Source organism: Haemaphysalis longicornis, unplaced genomic scaffold (assembly GCF_048455015.1).
Source record: "Haemaphysalis longicornis isolate Haplotype H1 unplaced genomic scaffold, Haemaphysalis longicornis Haplotype H1 scaffold_1, whole genome shotgun sequence".
Taxonomy (NCBI): domain Eukaryota; kingdom Metazoa; phylum Arthropoda; class Arachnida; order Ixodida; family Ixodidae; genus Haemaphysalis; species Haemaphysalis longicornis.
This window is the reverse complement of record NW_027526203.1, coordinates 338,404,302-338,432,040: the sequence shown is the minus strand read 5'-3', so window position 1 is coordinate 338,432,040 and position 27,739 is coordinate 338,404,302. Positions and strand designations below refer to the sequence as shown.

Below are 27,739 nucleotides of genomic sequence, written 5' to 3'. Positions count from 1 at the left end.
AATCGGATTAGTGATGCAATCAGTGGGCAGTGAAGTTCTAGGAGGTCGGCTGGGAGTGTGTATTGGCGATTATTCTGCTACTTGGACGAACTCGTCACATTGTCTTACTATGTGCGTTGTGGAAGCGTTCGCCTTCCCGTTGGTGCATAAGTATAGACCGAGTATATTTATCTCCGTGACAATTAGTAAGGGCTGTTGGTCGATGCCTTGATGTTTCGAAGGCAGTGTCTCCTTAAGTGACGTAGTGGAAGGAGGCCAGACTTATCTGGGTTTCACATTAGTCCGATTTCAGCCACTGCCGTTTCGCGTTCCTGGACTGCTTCTTGTACCGAGTCTTGAATTTATCGTGGGAATCCTTGTGTCAACCGTAAAGTGATGTCGCATGGGTAGATCAGGTGTTGAAGCTCTGGAATATCTTGAATCATTGTGCGTATTCAGCGCGACAAAGGGGAATTTTGTCGGTGAAATAATCGTTCCCTCAGGGATGCCTTTCTGGAGGTGTTGATTTTTCTCGGATTGATAGTCGGCGAGTTTCATGGTGAATGTTGTGCTCTGTAAGAAGCTACATATGTAGTTCTACATTGCGTTTACAGTTTCTTTGAGGCAGTTTGTTTTAGAGGGCGTTGTGCTATGCTGTCAATGTTTTTAAATGTCGGCAGCTAGTATTGCTCTTAGTTGTGATGTCCAGGGCCCCTTGATTACTTCCTCGTATAGGGCTATGGCGCCAGAAGGATGTCCCGCGTGGGTATTTTGGGTCAGAATCTAAGGAGAGCTTAGTTGGTTTGTTAGTGTCCTTTAGAGTGCTCTTGTAAGCGTCGCAGTATCTTGCGCTCCAATAGCTTATAGGTGTTCGATGTGCCTGGGATGGGTATAAGTTTGGATGCGTTAATAGAGAGTTTTAGCTAACCGTTTTCGACGGTCCGCTCCGGTATCAGCGGCACGCTCAGCGCAACCGGAGCCAATGCCGTTCGCGGCCAAGCGCGCCACGCATGCGCAATGGCGCTCCCGCTTGCTATCGGAGCGGAGCGGACCGTGAAAAACGGTCAGCTAAAACTCTCGTATTTCTTTCCACGGCTCTGGGGGGAGAAAAGTGTGCGTGCTTTCCATTTACTGTGTTTAGGAGCCTTGATTTCCTTGTATTTATTACGTTAACGCAAATATTCCGGATTTGCATCACTCAGGTTCAGGAGACATGTGGTCGCGATTTAGCCTTATCCCTGGATTTCTGCTTGTCTACAATTTTGCATTGCTGGCTTTAGTTCGTTTAGGGGAAATGGTCCTTCGAGTTTTTTGCTTTTGGAGCTGCTGTGGTCCTTGAACAACGGGCTGCCGCCTTATTACGTGCAGTTGGTTCATAAGTGTTCTAGCAGTTTATGAGGGTATTTCTGTTCACTGGTGAGCTGTACTGTTTGCTGTGAGCTTTCGCTCTACGGTACTGTTGTGTTAACTGGGGAAGTATCTGATGGGCTGTCATGCTTCTTCATCCTGAGCTTCTTGTAGGAGCTGTTACACAGGTCTGTCGATTGCTTCTCTAGGAGGTGATGAGGGTATTCCTCTATGCAGGTATTCAGTTTGTTGTTTCGTTTTCTTGAAAAAATTTTTGATGCCTTTCCATTACGTAGTTGGTGATGTAGATGGTAGCGCTTTTGAATTGTGTATCGCTGCGAAATAAGTGACTAGCATCACCGGGGCCTTATTCACTTCTTTCACAAGTTCTTCGCTGATAGTGTTAGCTCTTTTAGGTAGGAGCCTTGTCTGCACATACTTATGGCTTTTAACTGCAGTTTTTAGTTTTTAGTTTTTTTTTTAGTTTTTTTAGTTTCTTTTTTCAGATTTCTTTAGTTTCTTTAGTTTCAGATTTTTTTTAGGCAGTTTTTAGTTTCTTATTCTTTCCGTTTGGCATTCGCAGCACAGTTATTTCACTCTGTCCCTAGCCATGCGCTTGGAGTCACACCGCACTCCGCCCCGTGTCACGAACGAGCGCGTTGCCTGGAGGCTACGTCACCTAACCTCTGAGCTGTGTGTGTGCGTGTGCGTTTGTGTGTATGCGTTTGTGCGTGCGTGCGTGTGCGCGTGTGTGAGTGTGTGTGTGTGTGTGTGTGTGTGTGTGAGAGAGAGAGAGAGAGAGAGAGAGACAGACAGACAGACAGAGAGAGAGAGAGAGAGACTGTGGGAACAGCGAATCTCCTGGACTTCTTCAAGAGGGACCTCCTATAGGCCTGCGGGGTATGCGTTGTACTCCTCTCCACCTCCCAAGGCACAGTAGCTGGCCAGAGCAGTTCCTGAGGACGACCGTTCATTCATTATATCCATTCTATTTATCATCACATCATTCTATCATCCAGTCTTTCTATACATTAAAGTTTGTGTCTCTCTTGATCGAGATGTTTGCGCGATTTAACGCGCCAAAGTTACGCGCCAGACAAATGTGCCCCAAATTTTGCATTACCATGATGTGCCACCGAGATGCAGCCACTCAACACCCGAAACACCGCCCCCTCGAATTTCAAGTGGACTTTCCGACCCTGCCCCCCCCCCCCCCCTCCAAACAAGAAGGCCACCGCGACAAGCACCCCAGCCAGACATCCAACCGGTAAGCTGGTCAGCCAAAGTTTCTCACTCTTCTGCTCCATTCACTCCCCTCTCCCCACCACCTCCCTCCCCGTTCACTTTCGCTCAAGTCATTACACACACCCAACAGAAAACCAACGAGGTCGTCCTCCAACAGATCTCTGAAATCCCCAAGCAAATCCAAAACCTTGCGGTGAAACCCCTGCCCCCTTCCCCACCATTATCCGTCGACCTAGAACGAATACTCGCCAACATGGAAGAGAAACTCTCTCAAACTGTCAAACAGATCACAGAATCACACACAGCAATGATTACCCAATCGTTTGTTCCTGATCCCCAACACGTTTGTTGAACTGCTGCCCCACCAACCACTCCACCCGAGCACGTACATCCTGGACATATAGCCGTCCCAGGGAGAACTTCCACGCGATCGAGGACGTTCTGCACGCTGCTACTCACATCTAGCAACATGACTTCAACGCCCCTCAGCCTGCTTGGTGTTACCCACGGGCTACAAAAAAAGGTGCATCCTTAATCTGAGCCACACTCAACCACGACCTTGTGTTACAAACTGACCTTTCTAGGCCCACTAGAACCGGCAATGGTGTCACTCGTGACACCATTCCGGACCTCACATGGTCCCAAAATCTCCCCCGTACCGACTGGACCTGCCACTCGGAAACCCTCGGCAGGGATCATTTTATCATCACAATACAGCTACCGGTGCACAAGAAACCACTCAGCAGAGGTACTGTCAAACTAACAGACCGGCCCTCCTTCAGAAAGGACGCCGAGGCCCTTCCACCCATTATGGATGATCTCAATGCCTGGACGGAGGCACTCGAACAAAAAGACAAGCGCTGTACTCATGAAGTGACACTTACCGACGATTACCCAGCAGTCGACGGCCACGTGCTACATATCTGGGAGGCGCTCCGCAACCTCACCAAACACTGGAAGCATCAGCGCCACTATAAAACACTCAGGAAACGCATTTCCCTCCTCTCTATCCAAGCGAAGGAATATGCCTACACGCTTCATCGGCAGAACAGGTTCTCGCCATGCGACCAACTCAAAGGCACGCTAAGCTCTGTTACGAATCGGCCAACGCCGCCGTATTTTCCCGCATTACTCCTCGGCTGGGCGGCGAAGCCACCACGTGCGCCTTTCTGCCGTCAGGAGCCAGCGTGTCGGTAAATCATACTTTCATCTCTCGACATGCCGGGCCAGACGCCTCGCTTTGCAACGCGCCTCCGGCGGTTGCCAGCGGCACGCCCAGGCATGCTTCCTGGACGTGCGCCCCACAGCCGTCAGGTGCCAGCACGTCGGTGAGTCATACATTCACGCCTCGACATGCCCGGCCCAGTCGCCTCGCTTTCAACGCGCTTCAAACTTCGACGGTTGCCGGCCCGGCGAGGCATGTCTCAGCATGTTTCAAGGACACTCTCTCCCCTCTCTCGGACTCAACGTGCGCTGAGGCTACCGATGACTCACGAACTGTGGAAAGAGCGTTGTGTGTGTCTGTGACGTTCGTGGCGTGTTGCCACTTGTTGGCGTTTTGACCGTTGCTGCTTTTGGGTATAAATCGAAGCAGCCCAAGCACTGTATTTCATTCCTGTTTGAGCAGCGAATCCATGTTGTCGCTCTGCTCGAGTCCTGTATTGTAACCTCGCCCGTCGGGGCATTGTTTTTTTTTGCCTTCGGCTCACCTTTCGCTATGAAGTAAACAGTTACGTTAGCCTACGGCTTTTGGACTTCTTCACGGCTGCAACAGCGGCTGGCCGCTCGCATCATACACGCTACCCCTCGTATGTCGGAGGCCACGGAGATCGGATCGGGTGCCCCCGCCCGGTCGCAACAACTGGTGTCAGCGCTGGGATGACACGGTTGCAACAGCTCTAAACGTACCTGGCATCTACTTCGCCACCTACTTGACAGCCCCACCTCCCGTACCCAGAGTATTCACCAAATAGAGAGGCTTATTCGAAACAGTTCTCTTCACCCGAGATATTTGCTCCATGCAGCTCAGACGAACCTCATCGGCGCGCCCGCAACCCCCCCACCCAGACTTACACCGCACTCGACGCCCCGTTCACCATGGAAGAATTACAGGTCATATTAACTTATCTGAAACGTAACTAATTGCAATCGTCGAGCCCACACTTTCTGTGGTTGTTTTCCCCGTGTCACTGTATTTTAGTGATTTTCTACTGTATTTTAATTACATTTATGCTGTAATTTAATGATGTTCCTGTGTCACTATATTTTAATAATTTCCTACAAACCCGATTGCTGTAACGAACAGTATTGTTTGATTTTCGGACAACGTTTCCAAATGCTGTTCAAGCGGCCAGAAACGGGGGGGGGGGGGTCTCCGGCTCCGTCAAGCTGTCATCTAGTCGGCTTTTTATGCGGACGTCCAGCATCATTTATTTACTTCATGCGAATAAAGATCAACTAACTAACTAACTAACCTGGCAAAGATCGCATTACAAACCGCTTCCTTAGTAACCTCGACATCCTTGACCTCGACTCCCTCTTGCAACTGTTGAACACTCACTGGACGAAGGGCACCCTTCCAGAGCAGTGGCAGCATTCGGAAATTAATTTAAACCCCAAACCCCACAAACCTGTTTCGCTAACATCACTACGTCCGATCGCTCTGGCATCATGCATTGGCAAACTGTTCGAGCGTCTTGTACATCACCGCCTCACCGACTACCTCGAAGAAAAGCATTTATACCCACTCACAATGTTTGGTTTTCGCACCACACTGTCCACGCAGAACATTCATTTACAACTTAAGGAGCAGGTGCTAGACCACCGACTACCTCGAAGAAAAGCATTTATACCCACTCACACTGTTTGGTTTTCGCACCACACTGTCCACGCAGGACATTCATTTACAACTTAAGGAGCAGGTGCTAGACCATCTCAGCCGTACCACGCCTCGCACCATCCTTGCGCTGGACGCAAAAGGCGCATTTGACAACGTTACTCACCAAACGGTTCCAGACAAGCTCAACGTCACCCACTGCGGGTCTCGCACCTTCAACTATGTTTCAGACTTTCTCGGAGAGCGCACGGCTACTATCAAGCTTGGAAGTATAACCTCGCCCATCATCAGAACACCCCCTAAGGCCACACGGCAAGGATCTGTAATATCCCCCCTGCTTTTCAATATCGCATTACTTGACCTACCTACTCTTCTGAACAAAATACCCAACCTGCAGCATGCTATATACGCCGACGACATTACTTTCTGGACTACCTCTGGTTCCAGTGGAGAACAGCAAGACGCCCTCCAAAAAGCTGTAGACACCACCGTCAACTACCTGTGTCCCAGGGGCCTGACCTGTGAACCTGCCAAATCAGCCCTGCTCATCCTGTGGGCCCGATCACGTGGCCCCACTCCTCCGCCCACACCTGATCCTGAAGTGACGACTCAAGGCGAACTTATACCCTCGGTGACCACCCTCCGCGTCCTCGGCATCCCCATCCATCGGGACGGCACGGGTACGGCGCTCCTTCCGCAACTCCAGACATCCATTACTCGCCTAACCTATCTTATCCGCAGAATCCACAGCCGACATCACGGCCTCACAGAATCGGAAATTTGTCGTCTGGTCCAAGCTCTACTGATCAGCAAAATCACCGATGCCACACCGTACCTCAATCTTCGACCACAAGAAACCACAAAAATTGAAGCCCTCATTCGTAAAGCTTACAAAACGGCTCTTGGCCTCCCCATTTACACCTCTACAGACAAACGGCTCAAGCTGGGAATACACAACGTCCTTGGAGAGCTTGTGGAGGCTCAGAGAAACTCCCAACTTCAACGCCTCACCTTCATGCCAACTGAACATTCGGTTCTCCGCACGCTCGGCTACCCTACGCCGCTAAATCAAGACCGACCACGACGTCTCTCAACTACCATCAAACACCGTATCCACGTTTCCTTCATACTGCGCCATATGTATCCTACCTTCAACCGAGGCCGTCTGGAAGCGCGGGTCCGCTATCTCATAAAGAAGATCGCGGATGACTCAGTTATACTGACGTCGATTATGACTCCTGCACTCTACGTCCAACTTTGGTCACCCTAAATCACGCTGGCCGATATTCCACGGCTGCCACCATGCACACCAACAAAATACAGACTGCCGAAGCTCTGGCAATCGCCTTCGCAGCCACCACCCACACCAAGCATCCGCACATCCCTGTAGTCTCCGACTCACAGCAGGCATGCCGCCTCTACCAGGCAGGTGTAGCCCCACCCCACGCCATTCCACTCCTCCAGCGTCTACCTGACGAGACCACCGTTACGATCGTCTGGACTCCCGGATACTCCAGCCTTCCGGGGAATGAAGCGGCCCACGTCACCACCCGAGCTCTGCACTTCCGGGCATTCTCCACCGATGGTCAAGTGATCCCGTCACCCCGCACGAACGACCACGACCTCCTCCGAATTCCTACTGATAATACGTACAATGCCCTTCTGTCCCACTACACCCTTACCCGCCGAGTCTACCCCCCTCCACACCACTCCCTAACCAACCAGCAAGCCATAATCTATCGTCGCCTTCAGACCGCTACCTTTTACAATCACGTCATACTCCACCAGATCGCACCCACTATCTACCCCCGTCAATGCCAATACTGCGGCACCCCACTCACCACATTCCACCTCGTATACTCCTGTCCCCACTCCCATAAACCACCCCTTCCCCCACCCTGGAGCAGTGAGCGACTGAGCTGACCAGCCCGGACCCGGCCCGCCAGAGGGCCTTGGTTTCTCGGGCCATGTAGTCGGCCCGGTCAAGAGGCATCCTGGACTACCGACGCTTCACCACCACCCTTTTTCCTTTCCCTTTTGCTCCAAAAAACGTTTACTACACACACCATGATGTGTGGATAAAATTGGCAAAACGTGATCAGTAAGTTTCCAAGCTGCCTAAACACGTCGAAAAATTTCTTATCAGTGTATAGCCAGCTAATCTTGAATAAAACGAACGCAGGCTCTGGTATCTCCTTACTTTTGTAATTCCTTGTTCACCACAAATACAGCCAAAACAGCTGGGAATGGAATCCGCAATCTTGCATGCACCAACTACTACATTATACAGAACGCACCGTTGAGACTGAAGCGACTCAAAAGAATCCAATTGAGTTTTTCACGCGCAGCAGGTACCCGGCGTTCCTATCACAGCCATATTGTTGCTTCATTTCTTACCTTGATTAAATATCCCAAGGTCTTTTTCATTAAGGAGTAATGACGTTGTAGCATTCTTTTTTTGCCAGGGCCATTCACATGTCCTACTCCAGCCGCAATCACATTGCGCGCGGATAACCTTCTAAATGCCATATATAGACCAGTCGGTCTGTGAAGCATGCGTTGTGTATTTGAGCCCCGTTTCCATTAGTCGTCAAAGTCATCAGTTGTATTGCCGTATCAGTGCCTTGCCTTGGCAGCCGCAACCTGCCTCCAAGGAGGGAGAAAAGCAAGCAATTAAGCGGCGTGCGACAATCGGAGATCAAGAATTTCCGCACGCGCCAGCTGTAGCGCTAACCGGTCCGATGAATGATCACCGCGCAACTGTACCACGAGTGAGAGGAGCAAACGCGTGCGCGTTCTCAAGACACGAGTGCAGCCGGTCGCGATACAGGTGCGTCGGGCATTGCCAACAGCACGCGCAGCGTTTACGGAAACGTGCCAGCCTTCGCGAGAATCTCACCCGGGTTTCCCCATGACATGACAGCCAGGGAAGGAGCTTCACGCGTGCGGTCACCTCGCGCTCCCGACATCGCCGTCAAGTCGGTGATGTTTTTTCCTTTCCAGCGTTGAAACCACCAGAGCCAGCGGAGTGCTTAGCCATGTCGAACGTCGTCGAGTACGCGGTGTTCGGCGGGCTGATGTGTGCCAACCTGGGATTCGGACTCTACTTCTCCTGCCTGCGACGGCTGCGGAAGGAGGCCACGACTGACGAAATGTTCCTGGGCAGCAGGAGTTTGCGCATCGTTCCGTTAGCTGGCTCTGTACTAGCCTCCATGCTTTCGGCAATCGGCATAATCGGCTTCAGCGCCCACTACTACGCCTACGGATTCCACTACCTCTGGAATTTCGTCTCGGTGCCTCTCATTGCCGTATTTGTCTCTAAAGTTGTCATCCCGGTCCTGTACGAACTCAAGGTCACATCTGTATTTCAGGCAAGTACCCATTTACACTTTGTAGGGCCCTGGCTCTCAGAGGGCGCCAAATTATTCTCTCGTGGAACGGCTTGGCATTTTCGAGAAGCACTACTGCTTTGTTGTATGCCCTGATGCCGGTCCTGTTTCAGACCTGACCCCAGGATGCCACATTTCTATTACAAGTACCACCAACTTGGCAGTGCTGGTCATTTCTCTTTTGCCGCAAAAGTGGATGTTTTTTATTGTAAATAACAAGTAGGAATGGCTGCAGCAAAGCCAGGAAGCTCTCATTTTTGTGATGAATTACCAGCCTTTCCTAGAACTGATTTTTTTTGTCTTCAAGACAGCCGCATGGAATGATTCAATTGTAATCATTGAAGCAATCGGCAAGGTCTAACGCTCATATTAAGCAATTTCTTATGTCGGGCGTCTCTTTTGGAAACCTGGCATAGCCGTTCCATGAGGACGCTATTTCACATGAGCGAGCTTTCACCTTAAGTACCAACTATGAGGGAGAACTCTCTGCAAATTTCCAAGGCATCCAATTATTCTCCAAAAGTTCCTACCTATAAGCTTGGTAGCTCTCATCTCTCCAGAACTTTTTGAATAATTTTAACACAGAGCAAGCCCGATAGGTGTACAAGAAACATTGCAGAACAGTTGAGTGCGTTACTAGCGAAAGTAATGCAGTTTCCCAAAATGTTAGACATGGTTATGAGCTACGTTTTGTGCTTCCCTTTGAATACCACGAAATGTGGCTGACTACATACTTCTCTTCTGGCTGAAAGCTCTAATAAAGCATCAGGCGTCACCTTTTCTGGGCAGTACATCAGGATTCGCTTCGCGCAGCTGATACGAGGTTTGTTGATACGTTTGGTGAATTTCTAAAAGATGGCGCTACAATTTGTCTTTCGATGTCATCACTGGCAAGCGATGCTCCTCAGTCTTGGTCAGGTCAAGTATCCTCGAGAAGTTTAAAGTGGCTCACGTCCGACCTATACGTTTTAAGTGAGCATGTCAGCACTTGTCACGAAAAGCAAATGAGACAAGTTCCAGCCAGAGATAAAAATGTGTTGTTAAGGGGTGCACCCTGGGCCGGTGAAAGCCTAGTTGGGAAAAATGAAACTGAGCGGCGCGCTATTTCAGAAGGTGGTTCATATTCAAATGAGTGAATTTAAACGTGGCCGCACATCAACTGAAGATGAAGCACTCTCTCACGCCGAGTTGAGGACCCCACGCCGGACATCGTGGAAAATGAAGATGACATTGCTATGCACTACCGCAGAATGACACCGTGCGAGACTGCGGATATTGCAGACATCTCAACCGAAAGGGTGCATGAAAACCTTCACAAAGAATTAGACGTCAAAAATTTTTTGGGGAACGGGTGTTGCACTTTCTAGCGGTAGGCCAAGAGTGGCCACTTACTGAAGAGAATGCCCTACCCCTCAAATTGGGCACTACAATAAAAAAACTGTATCTATTTGACTTGTAATAGGTTCCCTGTCCCCATAATCTCCAAGTGGGGCCACATGGGATTTCTTCTTAATCCTAAATTTGAAAATCCCGCTGTGCGAGAGAAACGTTTCGTCCAGTGAAGATACCATCACCACCATCAATGCGTATTTCGCTGGACATCATTTTGTGACCGGATCGTAACAGTAGAATATCGGTGGATTAAGTGCGTACCCTTCAACGGAGACTACGTTGAGCAAAAAAATATTGCTCCTAAAAACGGTGTTTAACACCTTTATCTCAACATACTAACCAATATACTAATCAAGCACCCCTATTATTCAACATACTATCAACAGATTTTAAACAGCTATTCAACAGCTTTGTTTTGATCCAGTTAGGATGGTCTCAGTCCCACGTTATCAAGCACCTGTGAATTCAGTTGAAATATCACAAGCAGCGGTGTTATTTGTGGACGCGCATTGGGGAGCAATTAATGCCCTGAATTTGAAGAAATCAGCTAAAAATGAAGACCCTTCGAGTTATTAAGATCTATGTTGACCATAAACCGTAGTATTTCGTAGTATTTGGTGCAGACGTCCCGTGACCACCTATACAAAGTACTGGACGCTTCTTTTCGCCACGTTTTAATCGCGGGTCAGATGGTATTATTAAAGAGTATCAGAGCCTTTTTAGGAGTATCGTTCAGCGTTTGCCGGTGTCAAATGGTGACCTATTACATTCACTGTGTCTGTTTAGGGCTGGTCCCCTAGCGTAATGGTTTCATGCAACTGCCAACATTAACCAGCTGCGCTGTCTGAGTGCTGAGCCCAAGGAAGCGGGTTCGGTTCCCGGCGGCGGCAGTCGCTTTTCTGATGGAGGCGAAAAGTAAAAACGCCCATGCGTTCGAGATTTCGGCGCACGTTAACGGTCCCCAGGTGGTCAAAATTAATTCGGAGCCCTCCCTACGGCACGCCTCATCGCCTTTGTAGCGTCGACGCGTTAAACGTCGCAATCAATCAACCACCTGCCAACATTTTTCAAGCAGTTGTTGTCCTGATGTTCTGTTAAACAAATCTTTTGTTTAAGACTTCTGCAACTAATTTAAATATCATATGTGCAACCTAATTATGACGAATGGCCATGGAGAGAATTATCAGGGCAATTGTAACATACCAAAATCTACTCGCAAACTGATCGAACAAGATGGCAATAAATTTATTGGTTAGCTACCCGATTGAAATGAACTCAGCTCTAAAAGGATGTTCTAAAAGCGTTTCATACTTTGGAAAGTGTTATAATTCATCTTTAAGAATTTGGGTTTTCGGTTGCCCGTGCCTGGTACTGAAGTGGTCCTTTTATTGCTCGTGGCGACGTGTTTGCCATCAGTTTGGGGTTTCATTTGCTACCGTTTTGCTAAGAGAATCTTCAGGCGTGATGCTGCATTTAACAAATGTGTTTTCATTCCTTCATTAAACTTTCGGATTAGCAGATGGACAATTTTTATTTAGTTTCACTGAATAGGTTTTTAAAGGCCCGAAAACGGTCATAGTACGTGAGAAATAAAACCCGAACCTCGAATGCCATTGAGAGAAATTCATAGCATATTAAGACAATACTATTCAAAGAAAAATGTTAGTGTCAAAATATAAATGAGAAAAGAAAAACATTTTCACAGAAACAAAAGAAAATCATCAGTTATCGCCTGCCTAGTTACGGGAATTACAGGTCTCCCCCCTCCTTTAACTGAAGAAAAACCAGGACAAATCCGTAATGTCTTTTAGCTATAGTGGAAGTATTGTAAAAGTTCCCCTTTGTGAACACTGTTCCTTTAGTTTCTTTTGAAAATATTTGTAATCGATACACGAGGCGATATCGGGTGTGGCGATAAGTTAGGAACGGTTTTATAAATTTAGAAAAACAAATTTTTCCTCCAGTTAAGCGGCTATTGGTGACCGCAGTCATGAAGTGGCCTTAACACTGCAAGTCGTATTCACGGCAATGGTCGTAAATGTAAATAATTATGGCCTAGGTGAAAGACAAGGTAACGTCAGTAAAGCAAGTCATGAATTAATAGTAAACGGTTGCAAAGATAGCGACTAGTGTAACTGCAACAAAACAACTTCCTCGCCAACCAATGGAATAATCTGATGATTTGTTTAATAAATAATGATGTGATTTAACTAATAATAAATAATTTGATCTTAATTAGACCGCTACAGGCGCTGTTTTTAAACATAGAGTGAGAACACTTGTGCTTCGACCTCAAGCATGCAATTTTAAGAAAAAAACGTAGATAGGCCACGTTTGTACTCAAGGATCGTTATTGTACTTTGCTAGCATTCACATTTTCGTATAAGCGCGAAATGTATCTCAAATATAACAGCACTATCACTATAAATCTTTATGGCTATTAGCTAGATCCAGCAAGAATTATTTCCTTTGTTCTACACCTTCTCCTCACAATCCGCATCAGAGTCATTAAAATTCTTATCACCAGTAGCCGCAGCAACAGCCGCGGCATATTTAGGTCCACTCCAGGAGAAAGGCCTCTCCCCTAGACCTTCCGACCCCTCGCGTTATGCGCTATTCCTCTACAACAGGGGAAGTGTACAGTGCGTGCAGTGTTCGTGCTCCTTCTGCCACGCAGGCAGAGGAGGTTGCCATCGCGCTCGCGCTGTCACACCCGCACTGTACTACAGTGCTCAGTGATTCGCGCTCGGCTATCGCAAACTACGCCAAAAACACAGTGAGTGCAAGTGCAGTGAACCTATTGAGTGCGAGCGTTGTGAACTCAGTACAGTGCCCAGCCAGAGGAGCACCAACCGCACACGTCACCCATCTCCGCTGGTTCCCGGCGCACACAAGCGTCGGAGCCAGCGCCCACCCCAACCGCAACGAGGAAGCGGACGCCGCCGCGCGCGAACTTTCGAACCGCGAGGCGCCCCCCCGCTCCTCACCGGCGGACGGGTCCCACGACATCGAACAAGAGCCCCTTGCATCATATGGGGAGATACTACAATGGTACCGGCTTGGGAGGCGGACCAAACCACCCCCTCATCCGAAGCTCAACCGCGCCGAAGCAGTGCTTTACAGGCAACTACAGACGAACTCAGTGCTCACCCCGGTGCTCGCGCGCCACGTGTGCCCCGACATCTACGAAAACGTGTTGTGCAGTATGTGCAAGAGAACAAATGCAACGCTAGCCCACCTGATGTGGGGCTGTGAAAGACATTTAATAGAGGCAGACGACGCAAGGCGTATGCCCGAGGACACCACTCTCGCCATGAACTCGAGTGAGCACGAGATACAAATACGGATTATCCAGCGGCTCGAGGCTGCTCTTGCAGGGCAGAAGCGTAGGGAAGCGTCGTCGGAGGGTCGACGGGTCAACACCCGCACACCCAACGCGCGCCGAACGCGCCGACGCCCGCGAGGCATTGCTTCGGGGACGACCTGACCCTCGTCTAAGAGAGGCCGGCCCTGCGTGGCCGTAGCCCCCTCCCTCCGCAGGAACATTCAATAAAGTCATTTTCTCTCTCTCTCTCTCCCTCTCCCCTCATTCTTTGCTCCCTGAATTTTGTTATTTTGTTATATCATCACTCCATCCGATGATCTTACTTCCCCAGCATCTAGTGCCGACGTTCAGTACCAATTGTGCTATCTTGGTGGTGCTCGTGTGAGTCCTCCAACCACTTCTTTTCCATACGTTGGAGGGAGTCCGAACTGGATTCATCTGCTGAACAGTGTCTGCATTGTGCAGTTTAACCAAGGCCTCCAATCATTTGATTATGTGCCTGAAACGTAGAGCCTTAGTTTTTATCTTACAGCAGAAAAGAAAACACTTCGCACCATTCGCGGTCGCCGCACCAGGTACCTTCATGACGTCCCTCTTGATTGCAGTTGTAATTACATACTACCTCAGCCGCCGGAATTTAAATGTGCACGTATTCCGCAGTTGATAGTATCAACGTTTCGTTCACGCATGCACCGGATGAGCAGGTTAACTCTTTCGCTACGGCGCCTGTCAAAATCGATAAATTTGATCGATAATTTGGGAGCGCCTTCTCATACGTTCCAGGCGTTGCTCGAACAAGTAAAGCTGTTCGGAGTTAGATCAGAAAATGGCCTTTCAAAATCAGTTTTGTTTTCATTTTTGCAACGAAAACGTGATTTTTGACACGCTTTTGAATCACCTGGGTGTGGAAAAGGGGCGTGGTCATCGCGCGTCACTGCTACCAACGAAGAATGCGTGCCACTCGTAATTACTCTGCACCAGCGTTTGTTTTTTGCTATCAGGGCGTGAATGGTGAACCAGCAAACGATTTTCAATCGTCAGGTTTGCGCTCTGACAGTAATAATGCCAGAAATCGGCTGAAAATGTCAAGCAGTGCCTGGTTTCAAAGCTACTTTATGATTTTAGGCAGTTTTATTGCCTTTTCGCACGTTGTTATAAGTTCTGGGGTAGTTCTACTTACCCCAGGACCATTCGCGAACAGTTTACAACAGTTTCGGTTTCGTTTCTGCATCGCGAAATTCATATTTAGCGCTACTACGCAGTTACCCAACTTCAAGGCTACCTGCTATGGCACCTGGAGCGTACGCGACTGATCCTCGAACAAAGCACGCCGCTCCTTATTTCCCGCCACCCTAACCCGATTTCTGCAATAAGCACTTCAAATGCAAGTCAAAAGATCACACCCAGTCACCAGATATCTGTTCCGCCGAGGACAGCGCTTCAAACCGGGTTTACACTGCCAGCTGTTCGCCTTCCAGTTTCGTTTCCATTCGAGGGTGTATATCTGGGTGTCTAACGTTGCAGCTTAGTTGAACTCTATTCACACGGAGTCTCAGATAAGTTTTTGTACTGTTTCATTTTAAAACTGTTAGTTGGCGCTGCAATAGACGAGGCTCGTTGTGCTGATCTTTTTCATCACGCAACTGCTACTCGGCCAAAGATCGCAGGGCACGATTCTAGCGCATCGTACCTCATTTCAGTGAGCAAGGCTACAATTGCGAGTAAGAAGAAGATAACAAAGCTCAGCTTTATGTTTTCAGAGATAACTGACCGTGAACGTCAACAAGCATCAATCACGGCGTTCCGTTTTCAACTTCATGCATGTTTTTTTTCCGCATCGCGTGCTTGTCCCAAATATTGTGCTCACTGTAAATGCAAAGTCAGTCATTGACAAGATGTTTTTACGTTATGTGGGGGCAAATTGGTGCCTCTGATATTGTCAAACTGCCAGATTTATTCCAGGGAACCACCCGAAATTGCACATCCTGAATTGAAGGTTGGGCTTCACCGCATGACACGAGCACCGTGCGTGCTAACATATTTTTTTCATAGCTGACAAACTGTTCCGCGCAAGTCGACATTTTTTCTAGGGCGTGTTTTTGAAATGTTTCCCTAGATATTGTATATTCTAATTTTTTTTTCTACTACCGGTGGTTTGATATACGCAACTCCTTTTTTATGATTTTTTTCGACAACTTGACAAAAATTTCGATTTTGATATTTTTTTTTCACAAATATGATATATAAAACATTTAAAAAACTGTTATTATTGGGAAGGCCGTTAAATAATCTGCCTTTTGTGATCCTGTAATTAGTGCCTAACCAATTTTTTTAGCAGGAAAAAATGTTTTCTTGGACCCCTAAAAATTGGTCAATTTTCCGGCGGTAGCGAAAGAGTTTTAAATACGCCAGAAATCCGGTAAGGTTAGCTTGCGGGCTTGCCGGTGGGTCATCATCTCCAGTCAGTGAACCGGAAGGAAAAACAAACAGCGTCTTTGAACGCACTCACATCATTAAAAAACGTCTGAACATTAGCCGAAACAAACTCATAGCATGGCCACACGTTCTGCACTTTAGTTTTGTAAAGTAATTACAAAGTGTTTATAACTCAATGCAATGTTCCCTTGAGCTGGGATGGCTTCCTTATCAGTTCGGGCTTATACTTGAAGACGCTTGTTTCCTATCCTAAAGCGTTAATCAAGTTTCCCTTCAATATGTTTAGTAAGTTCCCAAGTGTCTTACCGATAGATTTAATATCTGCTTGATTTCCAGCTACGGGAGCTTTTGCCTTGCCTTTAAGAAATCACCAACCCATAAGATCTTGTCACATCATTGTCACTTTTGTAAACACGGACATGACACTTGATTGGCAGCAGCTCTTATATATCGGCGCGCCGGAAGCATACCTGATGTCGCCTTTAACACTTGTTTCATCACGTCTCAAGGTTGTTTTTTTTTTAGATCTGCTCACAAAAGTTTCAGTAGTTTCCACTCCATTTAGGCGCGAAATTAAAAAATCAAAGTCAGCTTGCGCAACAGTGCAAGCCTGATGTCACAGCACAGCTGTGTTCGTCTCACTAAGCTAAACTCGACGACCGCTAAATAAGTCGCGGAGAACCATTTACCCTGCGTATTTATGCGGCACTCGTCAGCAGAAGAACAATTCAAAAGCAAAGTAAGTACATGAGGGCTTTATCTGTAGTCTCCACTTCAGTTTTCGTATACTTCACCGTCGCCGCAAATTCTTCATCGAGCGCTCCCTCCGTTGAATACCCGCACTACTACAATTTCTTCTTGATGTTCTTGGGCGATTTCATTCTCGCCTGGCAGCGCGGCACGCTTCCTAATAAGGTGCTTCTTTTTCTGTCGTCCGGATCTTCTTGGTCACCCCATCCCCCATCGCGGCACAGAGTCGGAGAGAGTTCTCGCGCCGCCGCCGCGGCTTTCCGAGTTTTTTGAGCGCAGGTGGCTGCCTTTAGCAAGGCCAAGCGAGTGACGTCAGGAGCAGACGACAGTGGTTTCGTGGCCAGTCCCCCACGTGGGTGCTATAGTTCTTTTGGCGAGCCCCTCACGTAACGCAAGCACACGCGTAATCCTGGATACGTATCTGAGACTAAGCGCCTGCCCTGTTCGCTTTTATTCTTTTCCTGTTCAAAAAGCTAATTCTTCCGTCTCAACATCAAATCCCGAATTTTTTTCCAATTTTCGCTTTTAATTATGTGCCTTCATTCAAGTGCTGAAGTTTCTCATTTACAATTTTGTTTGGCGGGCGCAATAGATTCCTGGCCAATCCTCCACGTGGGTACGTGCGCTCGGTATTTTCCTGGTATTTTTTTCTGCGTATGGAAGGCGCTACCAAGAGCTTAGATAGCTCTGCTGTTTTTTTTTAAATGCCGCTGTAGAAGAGCTTGCAGTCGAGACAGTTGGCTTTTTACTGATGGCAGAAACAGTTACGTGTATTTACTCGCAGGATGGCTTGGTTCGCAGTTGTTGGTATTGCAAAATTGTAGTTCGAGCACACACACAAAAAAGCCTCGGACAGACAAGATGGGTATAACCGCCAACTGATACCCATTGTACACCACGTTCATGTAACCATGCTACTTCATTTTATGTGCCTTCTGTGTACCACTCCCCTCTGTAATGCCTTTGTCTCTGAGGGTATAATAAATTAAAAAAACTTAAATTGAACAAGCGTGAATGTATATGACTTCGTAAGCGCAAGTGCAGAGATACACGAAAGGTTAGAAGTTCGCACTAGCTGGTGCCACCACCCGCATGCCACTCACTAACCGGACCAATTCTTCTTTAAGCGTGTCACCTCTTGTTTTGTCAAGGCTAGCGATGTCGGGCTGGCGCACTCAAAACCCCTTGTTCGTATTTCAGCCGCCTTCACTATCTCGCATGCACGTTGATCGAAATCGTGGAGCGAATACGTTCGGTACGCACCCGCACTGAACACTGTTATTTCATAGGTGCCGGATATTTCCTTTTTGCACATTGTTTTGGCGCATGCGTAGCCTCCAGTTTATGCACCGGGCCGTCAATCGTACATCTGCGTTACCCCAGGCCAAGGAAATAGGGCACACCACCCCGTTATCACAGTCGATGTAGTACGTGATGCGGTGTCCCACGCAACAGCCAGTGTTTTCTTTTTTTGTTTTTCTTACTGGGAACGTGCCTCTGCCGTGCATGTGGAAAAGTATATGTAGGACAGGCGGGACGGTGCTTCACGGCAGAAAATCACTGTAACGAATGCAGGTGCGTGCCGTACTTTAGAGACTATGCGGTGTTATTGTACTATTTTGATCAGCGCACGTGCGAGAAAGTGAAGGTGGCTGAAATATAAATAAGAGATTTTGAGTGTGTCAGTGCGACTTCGATATCCTCAGGAAAAAAAAAAGGGTGGCGTTCTGGCACGCGCGTGGTGGAACTAGTTGGTCTGATTGTTCAATATTTTGTGTATATCTACAAGTAACCCTGCAACACTTTCTTCAACCTTTCCAGAATCTTACATGCTTGCAGAAAGTACAGGGGGAAATTAGAAGAAATACGAACAACGGAGAACACAGCCTCCGACGCATGCCACACCGTCTCATAGGGTTTCATACCAATATACGGGACACTGGCGATAGTGTCTATGCGAGCCGGTGAATGGCGGCTTCAACCCCCCAGGAGGCGGCCATGCCTGGAGGAAGCCTGATTTTCGAACTTGGCTTGACCAAGTCGTTATCTTGACTTGACTCAAAGTATTTTTTTTGAGATACAAAAGCTATAACTGATGTTGCTTAGTGTATAAATTATTAATCGTGAAAAGAAATAGTTCTTTCTAATAATTTTATATTGAGGTTTAGAAAAATTCTTCATTCAGACGGGAAGATATTTGTAAAGTGTATACACGGCTGAGCTTAGCGGAGCCGACGATTAGGCCGATTAGGTGGCGAATCGTTTATTATTATTTTTTTTTGCATGCGAGTGGGCGATGGCGTTAGGTTGAAGCAGGGCGGCTTTACTGTATTCCACAAGTTTACGTGGTCACGGGCAGTGACAGCGATTGATTGGGCGTGCGCCTCGTTCCCGCCAACAATTACGGACAGCTGATTACCGGCGAAAAAGGGTAGCCTAGCGGATGACGGTTGCATTGGCGGAATCATTCTGAGCACGCAACCTACCCACGCTTGTTTCGCCGCTTTCTAGCGTAATAAGGGGCTCACGAACAACTTGGCGGTGACCCACCCGCCGGACGAAGTTCCCGCGATATTGTTTTGTGAAGAAAAATTAGACGGCTGTACTTATATACTTACTGCTGGTAAAGGTTTCTTATTTGGCTTAGCCGTTCCCACTTTCATGCTGTTCTCGGAAGCGTCGTCATGAAAAGGACTAGGATGAATTAGCGTACTCGTACCATCTACCTTGTGCGGAATTTTGAGTTCACGTTCGTTTTCAGAAATGCCGTAGAAAATGACTAGTTGTACAGTCAAACCCGTTTATAGCGAATTGCAATATGCACCGCGATTAGTTCGATATATCCAATAGTTCGATATACAGTCAAACCCGGGTATAACGAACCCGGATAGAACGAATTATGCTATATATCGAACAAAAATAATTCAGTTACGGAAATACATGGGAAACATATTCCTTATAACGAAGTTCACATCCGATATATCGAACTCTGGGCGCCTAGAATGGCCGCCGACATGCATGATCTCGGAGCCGCGATTGACATGTTGATTGGCCGCGACCACGGAGCAAGAGCCGCGACTGAGACATTTCACCTCGCACGGAGCGACGTGACGCCCAGTACGTTCCGTAACTGTTTTAGCCGCGCGGTACTCGCTACGAAACCTGCCCAGTCACCGAGTTGAGACCAAGACAGCAGCATCGGTGAACTGTGGGAAGAGCTCCCCCCCATTCCCGATGATGTCGCGAGTGAAAGCCGTCTGACGCTTATAATGAAGCGCTTTCGGCAGTCAATGTGCTCCGCCAATGCTTCTTAGATTTTGGAGGACGCGGACTCGAACTGGTGCAAATAATGTTTCGTGCAGACAATGCTATGCCAGTTGAAGCCGCCAAAACGAAAGTGAAAACAAAAATCACCGCTTTTTTCTTTGCAAAGTAGGCAGTTCAGGCGGAAAGTAGCTTGCAATAAATGGATTATTTTGGGTATGGTAACGGCTACTTTACTGTGTTCGATTTTGCATGCGGGGATGGTGGAGTTGAGGAGGCGGAGGGGGGCTCCCGCGGATTGCGAACTTGTAACGATAAGTTCGTTATAGGCGGGTTCGGCTATATCGAGCTATTGGATATATCGAACTAATCGCGGGGCATATTGAAATTCGCTATACAGTCAAACCTCGGTACAACGAACACCACATTAACGAACTTTTCAGATTAACGAGCGTTTAAGAAATCCCACGCCGACTGCTTATAGTTTTAATGCAAAATTATTTCACTACAACGTACTTCAGAATAGCGAACGTTTCAAAATAACGATCGTTTTATTTAGTTCCGTGCCATGTTAACAACACCTCAGTACTACGAACTCATATTTTCAAGGCCGGAGACTCTTAGAAGTCCGTTAGACAATCGCGGCAACCGGGGCAGTGTGCTAGTACACGACACGGCAAAGCGCAGCGAAGAAGAGGACGTCTTGCAACTTGCTCCGCGGAATGCGGCAGCCGATGCAAGAGGGAGAAAAAAGGTGAGGAGAAGAGAAAAAATGAAGCATGGGTAGCCTTCTCCGTCCCGAAAGCCGCGGCCGCGCTATTCGCGCTCACCCCAACTTTTTCTACGTTCCGCCGCTGCTCACGTGGCTTGCTGGATCTTCACGGACATCAGCGGAGCTGACAACAGAGGACATTGCGAAGACCGTGAGCGTTCAGGATGAAGAAGTGAAGATGGCAGCGAAGATGGCATGAACAACGATGCCTCTGAGGGTGCCGCAGCAGCACTCGAAGACTACGACGAGCACGGGACGACTGCGGATGTGGTGGACAGCATACAAAAACTCCGCACATGTCCGGGGAAAAACCGCACGGCCACTGATTCACTCCCCAGGAATATGTAAGAGTTTGGTCCTTCGTGCTAGGAAGCTTGTGCTACTCGCGCTAGATGAAAATCGCCGACCACTATAAATAAATGTGCATTCTTTCATGATCACTAGTGCATTTGTTTTTGTAAAAAATGACTCCAAGGATGCACTGCCGTAACGTAGGTCATTTTAGGCATTGAAATACTATTTGTTTTCTTAAATTTTGCGATTTTCACTATAACGACCTTTCAGAATAACGAGCAATTTTCCACGGTCCCCTGAAGTTCATTATATCGAGATTTCACTGTAAACGGGTTTGACTGTAGCCGAACCCGCCTATAACGAACTTATCGTTACAAGTTCGCAATCCGTGGGAGCCCCCCCTCCTCAACTCCACCATCCCCGCATGCACAAACGAACACAGTAAAGTAGCCGTTACCATACCCAAAATAATCCATTTATTGCAAGTATTAAAGCTACTTTCCGCCTGAACTGCCTACTTTGCAAAGAAAAAAACGGTTATTTTTGTTTTCACGTTCGTTTTTGCGGCTTCAACTTGCACGAAACATTATTTGCACCAGTTCAAGTCCGCGTCCTCCAAAATCTAAGAAGCATTGGCGGAGCACATTGACTGCCGAAAGCGCTTCATTATAAGCGTCGGACGGCTTTCACTCGCGACATCATCGGGAATGTGGGGGAGCTCTTCCCACAGTTCACCGATGCTGTTGTCTTGGTCCGGACTCGCTGACTGCGCGGGTTCCGTCGTGAGTCCCGCGCGTCGGAAACAGTTACGGAAAGTGTCGGGCGTCATGTCGCTCAAGTCGCAACTCTTGCTCCGTGGTCGCGGCCAATCCACATCTCAATCGCCGCTCCGAGACCATGCATTTCGGCGGCCATTCTAAGGCGCGCAGAGTTCGATATATCGGATGTGAACTTCGTTATAAGGAATATGTTTCCCATGTATTTCCGTAACTGAATTATTTTTGTTCGATATATAGCATAATTCGCTCTATCTGGGTTCGTTATAGCCGGGTTTGACTGTAGTGTAGGGGCTACACGGGGATGCTGCTGCTTTCCGCTTCCACTTCATTCCAGCCGAGCAGTATTTCATAATTGCAGCCGCTGGAATCGGGCGATAATAGCAATTCTGCCCCGGAACGAGCCCTCGACGCTTTCGACGCCGAAACCGAAACTGATGCCGCAAAAAAAAATGCAGAAGCCAAGTGTACATAACAACCGCCAAGCCTCAAGTTAAGCCAAGTGCGAAAATAACGAGTCTACGGGCCCCATCGAGGAAAGAATACTCAGGAGAGGCCTCTAGCATCCCAATGCATTGCGAAAAGTGTGGAGGAAGTGGCGTCATTTTTCTTGAGCCCATGGACTATGTTGCTTACTTGTTTACAACTGCGGTGGCCAAATCTGGCGAATAGAACGGACATACTTTTAAGGCGCTTGGTATGTGGCTGCCTTGCTACGCTTGCAAACCAGCGCAGTCGCTACGACAAACGTTTCTAGATTAAGCCAGTTTGAAAACTCTGCCGTCAGAGGCGGCCTTAACTACCCGGCCGCAGCGGCGCTTACGTCGCGTCGAGATCGGCGGAGCGAGCCGCTGCCGCCGCCGGCGACCTGCCGGGAAAATCCCCTTCGCTCAGCGTTGGCGAGAGCCACAGTTCGTTCTTTGCTCACTTTGCGTTTCTCCGTTGTAAAGTGAAGTGAAATTTATCGCTGCTGAGACGTAGCGCGCATTGACCGCAGTGCTGTACGACCCCAAACAATGCTCCCGTCGTCTGCGTTGGCCATCCCTCGAGCCTGTTGCTATGACGACGACAAACGCTACTTTGCCAGGCTTAAGAGCTGAAAAATCGTCCTTCTATCTCAAAAACGAAAGCCGTTTTTCGATCGAAACTTTGGGTGAGGGTTAGAATGGGCAAATTGAAGGCGAAATCAACAGCATAGAACATGACATCGCACCGAGGAATTAGCGACGAAGCTGTTTTCGCTTCGAAGCGGGAGGGCAGGGCGACGCCATGTTAGTCAAATCAAACCGGAGACAGCAAAGGATGATGGGATAGAGTGCTGGGCTCCGTGGGCTCAAGTCATGGCGGGACTCGGCTTCACAAATGTGACGTCAGGGCCTCTCCTAACTTTTTCTTTCCTCCATGACGGGCCCTATTCTCGACTGCACAAATTGCCGGCAATTCAGGCAATTTGCCAAAAGTCTTTTCTGATTGGCTTTAAATTTTGGTCACGTGCTTCCGGTTGACAAAGCGGTTGTGTGTGCTGTCGTCATTTTGACGTTTCATGTCGTTTATGGACACCAGTTCTAAACTTTGCCTTATTTCTCGTTACTAAAGGCGCATAATTCTTGGTCGGCAATGAAAAACCAGACTAAATGCAGCGGACATGGCAACGTAAGCCTGTCTTTGCTATTCAACAACAATACATCTTGTAATACACATCCCCTGTGTGATTGGCTGAGAAGGCGTGACGTAATTTAAACAGTTGGCGGGAACGATTACGTCTCGCATTGGCAACTTCAGCTTGCGCAAAAGTGACGAATGCTACGTAACAGCTTGAAAAATGGCGGCTGCTTTGTCACAAAATACAAGCAAAATAGGGCAAAAAATTGCCCCGGCTTACGGCGCCGCGAAATGTGCGGCAATTTGCAGCAGGCGCAGTTTCGCATGCGCGCTCTTTAAAGCATGTTTCCTAACGAAACAAATTATAGTTTTAACTGCTTCCAAGTCAGCGATCATGGAGCATATAAATCACGGGCAGTATTTTGCTTTTATGTTTGGCAATAAAATAAAAAAAAATATTTGTTTAGCGTAACCGCAACATAAGAGGGCAGTACAAGCCTCTCCATGACGAAGAGAACCCAATGTATGGCATTTGTCCATACTCGTCCTAGTAAGCTGTTGGGTCACATCATAGAGTTTCTTATTTGTATGAAACTCTATGGGTCACATGATCGAACTCAAGAGAAAAATAACAAAGAAAAGTGACTATTTGGTTCAGTACAGCGCTGATTAAAGTCAAGCTTAGTGAATCGGCGACATCGGTGCGCTCCGCGGTTATCAGGCGTAGCGCTTCGCTGCTCTATGTGTCATACAAGGGATGGTATCGGCCGTCTTTTTATCTGATCACGCCATAAACTTGTAACATAGCAGCAGACGATGGCGTGGCGGCGGTGGCGGCAGGGAAGCTTGATAACGCAACAAAGCTTGCATTGAAGCAGTGAGCCCAGCTATGTTACTAAAAGGGATTGAAAGAAATATAGATACGGTAAAAATTGTGGGATGTTCATGAGCTCGACATCCACTTTCGCTCGCTTTTGGATCAACGTTACTCGATCGCCTTGTGGTGTTGACGCTAAATTTAACCTCCAGAAATGTGTTTTTCTTGTCAGCCTCAGCTACCGTCTTAATTTTTATAGTACATGCCAAGTGTTTTTATATCTTTCTTCTACAATATTTGATACCTTGGTAGCGATCTTTATGAGTGACTCGTCAAATTACACTGCATGTCGTCATAACTATAGGTGTAGCACGTCACTGATTGCTTACGTCGTGCTTATTCAAGAAAACATGGGCGAGTTGCCGGCAATTTGTGCAGTCGAGAAAAGGGCCCTACGTCAGACAATCAGCCCCACGAAGGTTGATCGATTGCAGCGCCAGTGTCCCCTCTAGCGTATATCAGTATGAAAGTATGAAAGTCTATGCACCGTCTGGCTGCACTGTTCGTAAGCTGCGCGCATGCGTAGTTCTTTAGGCGCGTTTGACAGTGTGGCCTACTGTTAGGAGAAATGCTTGAAAAAAAAAAAATTCCCCCGCATTTCCCCGAGGGGGAGAATGTGAAAGTGCGAATGCACGGTTGTCGGCCCGCTTGCGGCGCTTGCGCTCGGCCCCCGCAGCCCACCGCCTCGCCGCCTTCTCTTCCATCTCTTCCATCGGGTTTGTAGTATCACGTGTACACCACGCAGTTATCAAGCCGCTATAACGCCGCTGAGTCGCCAACGCACGCCGCTGACGACGTAGTTTGAATGCGTTAAAGATATAAGGCGCGTCACTAACACTGATATCAGCGCCGCGTCCGTGGCTTGGTCGGTAGAGCGTCGCGCTGCGGCCGCAAAGTCCTCGGATCGAAACCTGGCGCCGGATGCTGTTTCTTTTTTAAATATAGAGGAGCACTGCGGACGCCGCCGCCGCCGGCGGTGGATGGTTTGGGGTCGCTTATAAAGTGCATTCGCACTTAAAAGAAGGAAGGCCGGTAATTTATTTTTTTATGCTCTGTCGTACTGAGCATGCTGTTATCTACTACATTCGGGAATTCGGGAGCCAAGCGCGCAGCAAGCTGATTGCAGCTAGCATGACGTCCTTCAACGATCAACCTGCTCAGTGGCGACGCAGCGTGAAAAGGCGCCTAAAAATAAACGACCTGAGTCGCTTCTTGATCAAGCATTTCTCATAAATGTAGGCCCCACTCTCAGACGCTCTCGAAATGGGCATTCGCGCAGTTTACTGACTTTGCAGCCAGATGGTGCACATGCGTCGGAGGCTGTGCGCTCCGTTGTTCGTATTTCTTTTAACCCATGTGTACTCAACCAACACATCCAGTACTTAGGTTAGGGGGTCGCAAAGTACTTCAGCCAAAATTACCATTCAATGCGAATCAGATAACATCAAAATTTGTTCAAAAGATTTTTTCTCTTTTTCCGGTCTTGGCGTTATTAGACCACCCGAATTACGTCACTGAGGCCATGTAACGGCTGTTGGTCGGTTTTCCTTCAGTTACTGCAATGAACGCTTTTCGATAGCAACTTTAAAAAGAAAGCCACAACAGCAAAGTAGAAACGGAAGGCGCACCTGCTGCGACGAGAAAATCGCGCAGTGCCACTTCGTGCTGGCGATAACAGTAGTTTTCACAGTGCTTCCAGCCGTGAAGGAAAGAGTGAAAGCTTTTATAGGAAATGTTGCTATTGTGTTTCTAGCGGATGGCCATTTCTAGTTTCTTAGCCAATTTTTGCGAGAGCACGTATCCTATCTCATAGCCAGTAGGAATATTGATTGTAGGGTTTAGCGCGCTGACGCAACGCAAGCGATGAGGCGCGCCGTGGTGGAGAGCTGCGGATTAATTTTGACCCCCTAGGGATCTTTAACGTGCGCCGAAATCTCGTACACATGGGCGTTTTTGCTTTTCGCCTCCATTAGAAAAGCGCTCACCCCGGCCGGGAATCGAACCCGCGTCCTCGTGATCAGCACAGCCAGTAGGAATACTATGATGTAATGTGTCAGTTTTAATAAGTACTGATTGAAGTATAAAATTGCTCTTTCAGGCTTTCGACGAATCGTTTGTGACGACACGCCACCTCCGGTAAAAACTAGCAATAAATATACAACACCTTGAGTAGACAAGTGAAATCTCATTCAAATTGCTGATAGCTTCAGCTCCGATTTGGTCATTTGATTATAACCACCGTGGTCATCATCATCCCCTTTATCATTTTGGCTTCGTCTTTTTCAGTTTTCATTTAGCGGTCGGATGGCCAGATGCCCCAGAACGACTATTAGCCATTTATAAATTTTGGGCTGATCCCTTGAAACAACATGGGTCATCTAATACACAGCGTGTGCACTAGCGCAAGCGCAGGGCGTGCCACAGGTTGTCGCAGCCATTAACCGGAGTTCTTTCATCCTTATCTCACATTCTACATTGGTGCCGGGTTAGGGCAACGCTTATGGAGCAAGGAGATACTGGTTTGAATACCATTGGGCCGAATGCCGTTTTCACCCTGACCATAAACTGAAGATAGCCATCTAACCTGTCAAACATCCGCGTCGCACTGCCGTTCCAGCTGAGGCTGTCACTCTTCGGAGATGGCTTCCGGTATAAAATTTGGCTGCTAAAACACATTCAATGTTAAATAGAAACTTCCTTATTGCTGACATTTCTAATTAAAACTCGGTATCGTTTAAACGTCAAATACCTGATGCCAGTAAAGTGGTTGCTGAACTCGTACTTCAAGCACTGTAAAAGCACCCATGGCTTCGTTACCGAACGACTTTCGGTAGACGACTAATCACTGCGGTCAAAGCGGCGAAAGATGCCAGCCACGCGGGCCAGAAATCTCCTTTGGTCCGCCCGCAATGCAACCATGGCATTTCGCGTGTCGTCACGTAGTAATAGAGAAGCCCTTTTTTAAGTCAAAATGTGTAGACCCTAGTTATTCCCAACTTTCTATTCACTGAGTGCCTCGACCAGTAGTTCATGCGCATGGTGACGAAGAAGAACGAATGTTTTAGTGTGGACAAAAACTAGACGGAAGTTTCGAAAACTAAAGAAGCATGTATATTTATTATACGCTAAGAAGAATGAGATCAGCTGGCTTGGCATAGGTAATCCATAAATAGGGGGACTACTATAACGCTTTTTTGGTAAGAATAACTTTAGTAGCAACGTATGGAAGCCCCGAAGTTATTCATAGAGTCGAACCTCGCTATTGTGAACACTGATATAGCGAATTCTCGATATAGCGAACTAAATACGAAGTTTGTTTGGTCAGGCTTCATTTCAATGACACCCATTCTTTTTATAACGAAACCGAAACCTTAAGAGCCACGCGATATCAGCTATAACGAAGAAATATTTGATTCCCGCGAAGCTGAAAACTCGACAACTGTCATAATAAAAGC

General features: G+C 47.8%; 1 protein-coding gene across 4 annotated transcripts in view; it reads left to right on the top strand.

Moving 5' to 3' along the window:
- Positions 1–8,239: 8,239 nt before the first annotated feature.
- LOC144152920 (sodium-coupled monocarboxylate transporter 2-like) overlaps positions 8,240–27,739 on the top strand; it is a 73,536-nt gene continuing 54,036 nt past the window's right edge. For 3 of the 4 annotated variants that reach the window (XM_077684501.1, XM_077684509.1, XM_077684493.1), the window contains exon 1: positions 8,240–8,778. In XM_077684501.1, coding sequence (XP_077540627.1) covers positions 8,446–8,778 — 333 coding nt within the window. In that variant the 5' untranslated portion in view covers positions 8,240–8,445. The remainder of the gene's footprint in view (positions 8,779–27,739) is intronic. The other variant, XM_077684518.1, reaches the window with a different exon arrangement.